At 47.0% G+C, this 10,836-nt stretch overlaps 1 protein-coding gene across 2 annotated transcripts; it reads left to right on the plus strand.

Moving 5' to 3' along the window:
* Positions 1 to 1,200: 1,200 nt before the first annotated feature.
* Positions 1,201 to 6,963, plus strand: COQ7 (coenzyme Q7, hydroxylase; the record flags this gene model as incomplete). 2 transcript variants are annotated; one of them, XM_084251575.1, is made up of 6 exons in its annotated part: positions 1,201 to 1,295; positions 3,500 to 3,659; positions 4,775 to 4,889; positions 5,604 to 5,743; positions 6,391 to 6,459; positions 6,886 to 6,963. In XM_084251575.1, 6 exons carry the CDS (start codon positions 1,201 to 1,203, stop codon positions 6,961 to 6,963), a joined length of 657 nt encoding a protein of 218 aa, XP_084107701.1. The 2 variants fall into 2 exon arrangements, with proteins under 2 accessions (XP_084107701.1, XP_084107702.1); XM_084251576.1 differs by having other exon boundaries at positions 1,201 to 1,273; positions 3,481 to 3,659.
* Between the last annotated feature and the right edge of the window lie 3,873 nt (positions 6,964 to 10,836).

Consider the following 10,836-nt stretch of genomic DNA (forward strand, 5'->3'; position numbering starts at 1 on the left):
CATTCTGTTACATATCCAGATACACATCTTTGATTTTTTGACCTCTTATACACACATTCAAAAAAATTTCTGCTGGATAGGTCCCTAGAAGTAGGATTGCTTTATCAGTGGATAGGCATCTTTTTTAAAGTGTCCAGTTATTTTCTTAAAACATTATGAACAAAAAGTTACTAGGTTCACAGCAAAATTGGGAGGAAGGTAGAGATTCTTACATACTCCCTCTTCTCACGCATTTAGAGCCTCCATTATCATATTCCCCAGAGAAGAACATTTGTTAAAACTGATTCTCAATATTCACACCTCGGGTATGCGCTTTTGAAATATGGCATACATTTCTAAATCATCCTCCCTACCCAAAAAAATCAAGTTGCCCCAACATAGATGCACATCAACAGTGGATTTTGAAAAGTGTCCTAGAAAAATCTAAAAATAGAGAAAAGTGAGACATTACAGTTTGTCAGTCTCACTAGAGATACACTATCGACGATGTGGAGAATTTATTTTTTTTTATTATTTTTTTATTTATACAAGCACTGGGTACAGTCAGAAGCGCGGGAGGGTGAGAGAATTCACCAGAGCCAGAGCGGGGAGCAGAGCAGGCAGAAGGACCGAAGAACACTGCTGAGGGGAGCAGCGGGCGGCAGGAGAGGTCTGCGCGCCATGTGGGACCCTCCTCTGGTGGCCGGGGAGCAGCCGGGGATCGAACCGGCGCTGCAGAGGCTGCGGGCAGCTTCGCAACCCAGCGCTCAACTGCTGCACCACCGGGGAGGCCCATGATGTGGAGAATTTAATTTCAGCAATTCCTACTGTGCTGAAGTGGTTGACGGAAACAAAAACCCCTTTCCATGTTGGCAAAGCAGAATATACGATGGCTGTGCCAATAATGAAGTCCGTCACGGTCCTCCACCCTAAGAATTTGGGTGAGAAGCCTTAACCCATGAACCACTTAGCATTCTCATTTCCATGGCAACCCAAGGCCCTCTCCTAGCGTCAGCTTCCTGAGTGATTGCTATTGATCGTATCCAATAGAATCTCACCATTTGCCGCTTCCAACCAATCGAATGGAGGCGGGAGCCTAGGGGCGTTCCCACCGGTACAAGGGCGGGCAGTAGCGTCCTTACGTGCGTGCGTCATCAGTCTGTGCCAAGAGTACTTTTGGCCCAGTTCGCTGACGGGAGCGATTTCTCGCTTGCCGCGGCCATGAGCGGGGCCAGGGCTGGGGCGGCTCGTTCCCTGTGGCGGCTGCGCACGGGCGCCCGGTGGCCCCTCTCAGGTAACGGAGAAGCGCGGCCACGGCCTCGCGCTGGGCGGGCGAGCCAGGGCATTCTCCCAGGCTTGGGCGGAGAGGTCGCGGGCCGACGTTTTACGTCACAAAAATGCGACGGGGCGATGTACGGCGAGACGAGGAGGGGGCGCTGGCGGGCCGGGCTGGAGGGGGTGTGGGGGCGTGAGGTCGGCGTGGGCGCCGGGGGCGTGGCTGTCGCACCTGTGCCCTGACGTCCCTGCAGGTGTGGTCGGCGTTCCAGGCCCAAGGCTCTTGGCGACCTTGAAAGTTCAGTGTCCATCGTAGCCTTCGCTCAGGGCTTCCAGTCAGCAGCGTCCGTTCATCCCGAAGCTTGTTAGAAATGCAGATTCTTAGGTTCCCCCACTCGACCGACTGTATGGTCGCCCTTTCTGTATATTAACAATTCCCTCCAGCGATCTGTACGCCCTATAAAGTTTGAGAGGCACCGGCGGTGGGGAAGGAGCGGGAGCGTGGAATGCAGAGGAGGGAGAGTTGGATTTGAATCCAGGCTCCACATTTCGTCGGAGCTCCCTCAGAAAATTGCGAAGTCCTTTACTCATGCTGTTATAGGGCAGCCCCGATACTAAACGGGTTGCGTGACTGTGGGTCCTCACCCGCGCTCTTAAAAGGACTTATCAATGCTCTACTGCAGGCACACACGAAAGGTTAATAAAAGGTTTATTTACAAGGGAAGGGGAAATGAGGAAATGTGCAACTCAGGGAGAAAAGTGGGAGACAAAGTTTTAAATGCGTCCTACCCCATCCGCCGATCTGGAACCCCAATTGGCACTCTGAAAGCTGGCTGCAAGCCAGGAGCGGTGAAGCCAGGAGGCCAGAGAGAGAGGGAGAGACCCCAAGGCCCATGTGTCTGGTTTTTATACCAACCCTGGCTGCTTAACTCCACCCTCAGGTCCCAGCCACCTTCCCCTTGGTGGTGACGGGATTTGTCTTTCCCAGTGTCCTGATGGCTTTGGTCTGGAGTGGGGGTGGAGTCCACAAAGCCTGCATGGGATTAGCTCAGGACATCCTTTCCCCCCTAAGAGTACTTACTCGGCTGTCACCGCCAGGATTTTTGCCTGTACCAATGCTAGTTGTACTTTTGATTATTAAAAAGTTTTTTTTTCTATAACTGTGTCCCATATTAAAATGAAATAATTCCATTGAAATTAAATCTTTGCAGTATAGGGATATAGCACCACCTACCCCAGAGGGAGTAATCATGAAAAATAAGCAGAAAACCAAAAGTTGTTCAATTATTTTAGATGCTATTGCTCACCAAGGCTTGAATCCAAGACTGTCTTTCTGGGGAAAAGGGATATTAAGAAGTATTAGGAAAATGAGTTTTTCCACATGGTTTCTCAGTGTTGAAGTTAACCTAAGTGGAAAAAAATTATCCATAAAAGACATGCTCATCAGACATAAGAACTCTGAAACACATCTCAAGATGATACCAGTAAAGGTCAGAGTTCACGTTATAAACTAAATTGCCTCTTCTGTTTTCATCTCCAAATATGTGAAATGGAAGGATAACACGTGATGTACCTAAATACTTTGCAAAAACCCTTTTCTTAGGGAAGAATACTTTGGAGATACCCTAATGCATGGCTCAAAATATAAGCAAGGTGTTAGGAGATTTTTCTTAAAGTCTAAGTCTGGTCAGTCCTGAAGAATTTACATTTTGAAGGCAAGAGGCATTCAGTTGAATTTGTTATGTATCATAATGAGATAAAACCTATCCTCAAAATAAGGTGTTTTAGGAGAATTTGTGGTTTCCAGCTTTGACTGCAAAGACATTTCATTTAGCATTTTTAAAAGATACCAGTGCAGGGTCCTGACTTCCAGAGATCTGCTGGGAAAGAGCATCTGTGGCTTTGAATGCTCCCTAGGGGGTTCACTGGATTGGGGGGGTGGGTGATCTGAAGCATCATGCCCCTTTAGCTACCTTGTTAGCTACCTACTAAGAAGAAGTCTCGGGATTTCAAGGCCACATTTCAAGTAGCGTTAGAAATCCAAATCTTTAAATAAAATCTTCTCTGACTTAAGTGTTGGTAAGTAATGCACTTTTAAAAAAAAAAGATAATGTTTAGTAATGTGCGTAGAATACACCTGTGGGCCTATGTCACCTACAGGCAACTCCTTTGTGACATTTGGCCTAATGTACTGAGAGTAATAAAGAATAAATACTTGCTTTGCAGCTCATGGAGGAAGAATCAGTGTCAGATTGTGTAGTTCACAAATGACCTTAGACAGTATCAATCGAGCAACTGTGGATCGAATAATCCGGGTGGATCATGCAGGTGAATATGGAGCAAACCGCATCTATGCTGGGCAGATGGCCGTCCTGGGTCGGACCAGTGTCGGGCCGGTCATTCAGGTGGGTTCTTATTCCTCTCTCAGCCTGAGCTACCAAGCCTGGGAGTGTGGGTCTGGTGGTGGGGGGTTGGGTAGAAATGCTCCAGACTTGCCAGTAATGAATCACATCAGGTTATGCATTTTAAAGGGGGTTGCTGTTGCCCCAAGAGAGCACAAGTTAGTTACTAGGGTTGGGGAGTGACAAGCATGTTTTTCTTTTTGATGTATGAAGCACAGCTAGAGCATGTAGCACACAAACAAATCTGTAGATTTAAATTTCACAGTAGGTTTGAGAGTAGCTGCATTAGTTGAAAATGCCAGTTGCTGAGATATTTAATCGTATTTAATCCTCCACTGGGGGCACAGGGAGGTCCTGGGCTTTGTAGTCACACACACCTGGGTTCACATTATGGCTCGCACCCACCTGTGCAACCTGGGGTGGCCCCATGGCCTCTCTGGGTCTCTGTTTCCAAGCCACAAGGTGGGCTGCTAATCCCACCTCAGAGCTGTGCGTGAGGAGCCTGCTGCTGTGGAACACTTGACCCCCGCCTGCCTGTAACAGACACTTGGCACGAGTTGAACTGCCTGCTCTGAGTCCTTGGATTAGTCCTTAACCTCTCTGTGCCTCACTCTCTTCATCTGAATAAGAATGATAGCAGTTGTCCTTCAGGAAGCAGTTGTGCAGATTAAGTAAGATGCCTGCGTGAAGCTGTCTCACAGTGCCTGGCACTGAGCAAGTGCCGTGTGTTAGCTGTTATTCCTGTTCTGCCTTTCCCATTGATGGAAGTGACACCCGCCCCCCTCCCCCCCACCGCGCTAGCAGTCCGCAAGACAGGACAGCAAGATGCTGCCCTCCTAGTTTGAAATGGCGTGGATGTGGCATTTCTCGCGGTTGGGCCCCGCCCCTCACTAGGGATGCCCTTCTCTTGCTTTGCGGACACGCTCTTTGTCTCCAGAGTCTTTTTCAGTCAGATGTTTTGCTCATTTGCTAAGATGACTTGAGAGGAATGGGGGAAATAGCGTCATTTTCTCCATTTCCATTTTGCTTCTTCACCCTACATGATGGGCATGTGGCCTGGTGTGTATGTAGCACGCCTCCTTTTATAGCTTGCATGTCATTATTTGTGTTTCTTATAGAAAATGTGGGATCAAGAAAAGGATCATTTGAAAAAGTTCAGTGACTTGATGGTCGCGTTCCGGGTCCGGCCGACAATCCTGATGCCCTTTTGGAACGTCGCGGGTTTTGCTCTGGGTCCGTGTCCGTCCGCAGGAGCTGTGTGAGCTTAGAGAGCAGGGAGGGTGGAATCACTAGAGCCCACTTCCCCAATTCTTGCTGTGACCTCTTTAATAATTTTCTGAAGTTAAGTGGACTGAGTTTTCTTTTTTGCCTAAATTTAAAGTGAGTCTCAGAATCAGAACTTTCATAAAAGGAAGGTAAAGTAAGCATAAGCACGACAGAAGAAAAGGCTGGAGTCACTCAGCTGTAGCCAGCGGATGCGCTCTGACAGAGGTGCTCAGCTGAGGTCTGCTCACTGTTAAAAGGGAGAAGAGTAAATGATCTAGAAGAATCAAAGACATACCCCAAATGAAGACTTTCTCCTTGCCATAGTCAGGAGTTTAGAAAGAGGCTTGAAGAGAGAACAGCTTCCTTACCTTGTGATTCAAGGTTTGACACTGTGACCTGGTACCCCCTAACATGGTGGTCTTCAACCGGGGTGAGTTTGCCCCTGAGGGCACTTGGCAATATCTAGAAAAGTCATTCTGGTTGTCACACTAGGGACTGATGCTACTAGCCTCTAGTGGGTGGAGGCCAGGGGTGCCATTTAGTATCCCCCAGGAGGGCCCAGCAAGGGGCTGACCAGCCCCAAGGTCCATAGTGCCGAAGCTGACCAGCCCAGCCCTACCACCACCTCCCATGCCAGTGTGTCCACCCCAGCCTTTACTGCTCTGGACTTGCCAATTCCAGGCGCGGGAACTGCCCTTCTTGGGAAGGAGGGCGCCATGGCCTGCACTGTGGCTGTGGAAGAGTCCATAGCGCGTCACTATAACAACCAGATCAGGACGCTGATGGAGGAGGATCCTGAGAAATACCAGGAGCTGCTTCAGGTATTTGTGCTCTGGAAAAAGACCCTTCCGGGGGAAAGGGCAGATCTGTGAGTAGGAAGAAGAAAACAGGCAGAGTATTAAGGAATGATGGGGCCTTAGAAGTCTAGTCAGTGCCTCATTTTAAAGCAAATAGCTGAGGAGCAGAGAGCTGGGCCATGCGCTCTGGATAGACTAGAACCCGTGGCTCCGGAACCCAGACCACTGTTTCTCCACTTCTGGATCATTGGTGGATTCTGAGCATTAAATGCTGTGTACACAAGCCCTTTGGATTAATAATAAAGAATTAAATAATTCAATTTTAATAATTAAAGATAGCCTAAGCTATCTTTGCAAATAAGGCAGCTGAACCTGGGGTTGGGAAACCACGGCCTGTGGCCAAGCTCCAGTTTCTGTACATACAGCATCTTAGGAACCCAGCCACGCTCTCCGTGTCCACGTCTGGGCCTGCTGTCCCTGCCTTGGCGGAGCTGGGTAGTCATACCGGAGACCAGACAACCCACAAAGCTTAAAATCGTGACTGTGCCCACTTTGGGGGAAAGTGTGCTTCCCTGCTGTTAGATGAGATGGGAGCCCTTCGCCTCCCGAATCAGGTTGTGCAGCAGAAGACGGGACCACTGACGTGCTTCAATTCCTTTTTGTCTGTCCAGGTGATAAAGAAATTTCGGGACGAAGAGCTCGAGCACCATGACATAGGCCTCGAGCACGACGCAGAGCTGGTAGGGCCTGTGGCACTGTGCGCTTGTAGTGCTTGGGGTGCCTTATTGGGAAGGCTGAGGAGGTGGGAAGGTTTCTGTTCCCAGAAAAATAGAAATTGCAGAGAGACCCCAAAGGAAGCAAACTAACACACTGCTTTGACCAAAAGTGAGCAAACACATTGCTCCTGATCCGATCCCTCTTTAGTGCTTCCTTCCTGCCCCTGTGCCTCCAGGGAGAACCCAGATGAGTGGGAGCTGTGGCTGAGGCTGAGGAGGGGCACTGAAGTCTTTTGAATAGGTCTTTTTCCAGATGAAAAGAAGTTGTTTCTCAGATCTTATCTGGAGAACTGCCCCCCCCACCCCTGCCGTGCAGACCAGCCTCTGACAGCCACCAAGTGTGGCCACGTGACATGTCTCCTGTTGGCTGACTGTTGCCATTCTCAACAGGCGCCGGCATATGCTGCTTTGAAGAGAGTCATCCAGGCTGGATGCAGTGCAGCGATCTATCTGTCGGAGAGGTTCTAAAGTCTGGCCAGTGACAGTGGCAGAAAAGGAACTGTACAGTTACTGTTACATGAATTTTGTTAATAAACTGAGGGGGTTTTCATGAATAGAACTGTCCAACGTTGGTTTTTCTCTGTGCTGTCTTAATGCCATAGACGGACAATTTATCAGGAATGTCCAAACTGCAGCAAACACAGTTGTCCTTGTTTGGTCCAGAGTTAATTTTTCCTGGAACATGAAGCATTAAAGTAACAGGAATCTTGAAGAGAAAAAAAATTTTTCTGAGTTTACTGGTAATGAAAGATCGTTTTAAACCCAAGGGTGTTGACTGACCGAGCAGGACTATCAGGTGGACCCGGGCCAGGAGCTGTGGAGCATCTCATTGTGTCCACTTTGTACTGGAGGGTGGTGTAGTCCCCTCACAGAAGACAGACGTTGTGGATTCTTCGCAGCATTGAATTATAATCTTTTTTTGGGTCTGTTGCCAAAGAATGAACCAAAACTCACTATAGTTTTCATACTTTGTAGAAATCTTACGTGATTTACACAGTTTTAAATGATTTGTGAGAATCTGAGATCCGTGGTTCTGCTCTCTGGCTACACACTGGAATGTGCTGTGGAGCTTTATAAAATTGTTCAGATTGCAGACCCAGGGCTCCCGGGTATGAGTCAGGCTGGGCACCCCGGCTAGAGTGGAAGCCTTTTGTGAAACCACGTCGTCCAGTTTTTGCCTCTTCCCTGGCCTCACGACCACGCGTGACTAACCAGGGTCCAGTTTTAAAGGACAGGGGTCACGGGGTTAGTGTGGATTCATCCTCTCCAACCTCTCTTTCCCTGAACCAAGGGCGAATTTCATTTTATTTAATCAAGTGAATCAGCCTTCTGATCACTGCAATAAATTCAATGTGGGAGAGAAAGGTTAAAGACAGCTTGAGATTTCAAGCCCTTTTGTGCTGGGTCACGAACAGCAGACTGCAGTACGCTCAGTTGGCAACCACAGAAAAGGCAAGTTCCAAGGCAGTTATTGTGTCACATTCTTTTTAACTGTGCATTTTATGTCTTTTTTATAGACTGTTTATTGAGGCAAAACACCTTTTCTGTTTTCTGGCACACACTAGGTGCCATTGAAAGGAGGGGAGAAAAGGAAAAAGAAACAGGAGAGAGCGGAAGAGGCAGATGTTCCTAAAGCCCTGCAGAAACATGGGGGGAAGGGCTCTGGGCTGGGCTCGGCTCCCTCCTCTGGACCCTCAAAGCTGATCTCAGTCCTCTGGATCTCAGTGCTGGATCCCAGTGGTGGCCCTCGGTCCTTATCTATCACCTTCTCTTTAGTGGCTCATCCGGCCTCTGGCAGATTCCTTCTCGTCTCAATCTCCAACTTCTTGTCTGACCCCCCCAACTTCTTGTCTGACCCCTGCACTTGGAACTCAAAGAGAATCTTAAGTTCCACTTGCCTCAGGCTGAACTCTCCCCACAACCTCCTTGGTCTTCCCCATTGCTGTTCATAGCCGCTCCATCCTTCTGTTCCTCAGGATGAAATCTCTGGAGTCACCTTTGACACTTGCCTCTGTCACACCCCCGACCTGTTGAGCAGGTCATCCTGCATGCTCGCCCACATGCTTTCCATTGCCTCACCTGCTGCCGCCCAGGCCCAGCCACCCTCATCGCTCACCTGGATTATTTCAGAAGACTGTTCTTCCTGCCTTTCTCTTGTCCTCCAATGGTCCCTTCTCAACCTGACAGCCACACGCTGTTACTGCTCAGCTCAGAACCCCCCAGTAGCTTTTCCCATTTCCCTCAGAAAAAAAGTCCCTAAGATGGTTCAAAGACCATGTGTGATCTGGTCCTCTATGACCCCTTCCCCCTTCCTCATGCTGCTCCAGTGACACAGGCCTCCTTGCTGTTCCTGCCTCATCTTTGCAGTGGCTGATCCCTCTGCCTGGAATGCTTTCCCCCGATACTCACACATTCGGATTCCTGCCAACAACCAGGTTTTTGCTCAAATGTCACCTTTCAAGCAGACCCACCCTGACCACTTTTTGTAAAATTGCAGCCCCACATACCACATGGCTCACCCCCTTGCTGTGCTCTGCCCTGCTCCTCTACCCCCAATTATTGCCTTCTAGCATTTATATAATATACTTACTGGTTATGATTCTTGTCTTTGTCCCTGCAAGAGTTCAAGTTCTATAGGACTTAAACTTTTCTTTAATTCCTGACACACATTAGGTGCTCATTAAATAGTTTTTGATGGGGTTGAATAAAGAAATCACTTTGCCTTGTTGGATATCATTTTCACATAATTAATTCAAGATTATGTCTGTGTATGTGTCTCAGCAAAATTCAGTGGAGGTTCATTGAAAATCTGTATCCATGAAGACTGGGTCCCTAGACCCCTGGTCTGCACAAATTGTTTTGCTACAAAACTCAAAAGTCTTCCAGCCAGAAAGAAAGGGGAAAAAAGCTACTAGAAAATCAAAGACATGGCATTCTCTATTCTTGCTGATCATTAAGGAAAAATACAGGCTGGATATCCACATGCAAAAGAATGAGTTTGGACCCCTCCACAGCAAATACCAACATTAATTAAAAATGGACTAAAAATTAAATAGTAATGCCTAAAACTCTAAAGCCCCTAGAAAAAATACAAGGTTAAATCTGTGTAGCTGTGGGTTAGGCAACCCTAGATAAGATATATAAGCTATAATACCATATCTGTTGCTTGTTGCACAAGCCACAAAAGAAAATAAATAAATTGAGCTTCATCAAGATAAAAACATTTGCATCTCAAAGAAAGTGGAAAGATAACCCACAGAATGGGAGAAGGAACTTGCAAATCACATAAGAGACACCTATCTAAAAAATATAAGGAATTCTTACAACTCAACAATATAAATAGCCCAGCCTGGTTAAAAATCGGCAAAGGAATTGCCAGGTATTTCTCCAGAGACCTACACATGGTCGATAAGCTTTTGATGAGATGGTCAGCATTATTAATGGTTAGAGAAGACCACGATGAGATATCACTTTCTACCCACAAGGCACTAGAAAGTAGTAAAAAAGATGGAAAAGGGTTGGTGAGGACATGGAGAAATTGGAACTCTCGTCCACTGCTTGGCACTGTAAAATGGTACAGCCCCTTGGGAAAACAGTCTGGCAGTTTCCACAAGATACAGTAAGTAACTCCTCTGTATAAACCCCAAATAAATACTTGTATGTGACTGTTCAACATGAGTCATATTAATCCTGAAATGGAAACAATCCCATCATCCATCAGCTGATGAATGGATACCATGTGGTACATCCAAACAATGGAATATTATTCAGCCATAAAAAATGAATGAAGTGTCAATACCTTCTAGGACATGGATGAGCCTTAAAGACATGATGTTTGGGAACAGGGTTTCTCAATGGGAATGAAAGCAGCCCTGCAGATGGGTGGTGTGAACCTACTTACTGCCACAGAACGGCACACATGGACATGGTCAGGATGTTAAATATGTTTTGGCCACAATAATAAATAGTGTAAACGTGCTAAGTGAAAAAACCCAGGTGCGAAAGGCCATATATTGTAGAATTCCATTTATAGGAAATGTCCATAACAGCTAGACCACAGAGACAGAAAATAGACTGACAGTGACCTGCAAGGGGTGGGGAGAATGAGGAGTAGCCACTAATGGATATGGCGTTTCTTTTGGAGGTGATGAATGTTCTAGAATTTGATGGGTGATGATGGTCAGGCAACATTGTGAATGTGCTAAAACCCACCGAATCATACACCTTAAATGGTGAATTATATGTGAATCATAGCAATTTAAAAATGCAGGGCCTATAATTTTAGTCTGTATTTGAAAGCAGATTTTGATTCAGGCCATTGAATAGGGAATAGATTTTTCC

The sequence above is a fragment of the Talpa europaea genome (assembly GCF_964194135.1).
Source record: "Talpa europaea genome assembly, chromosome: 12".
Classification (NCBI taxonomy): Eukaryota; Metazoa; Chordata; class Mammalia; order Eulipotyphla; family Talpidae; genus Talpa; species Talpa europaea.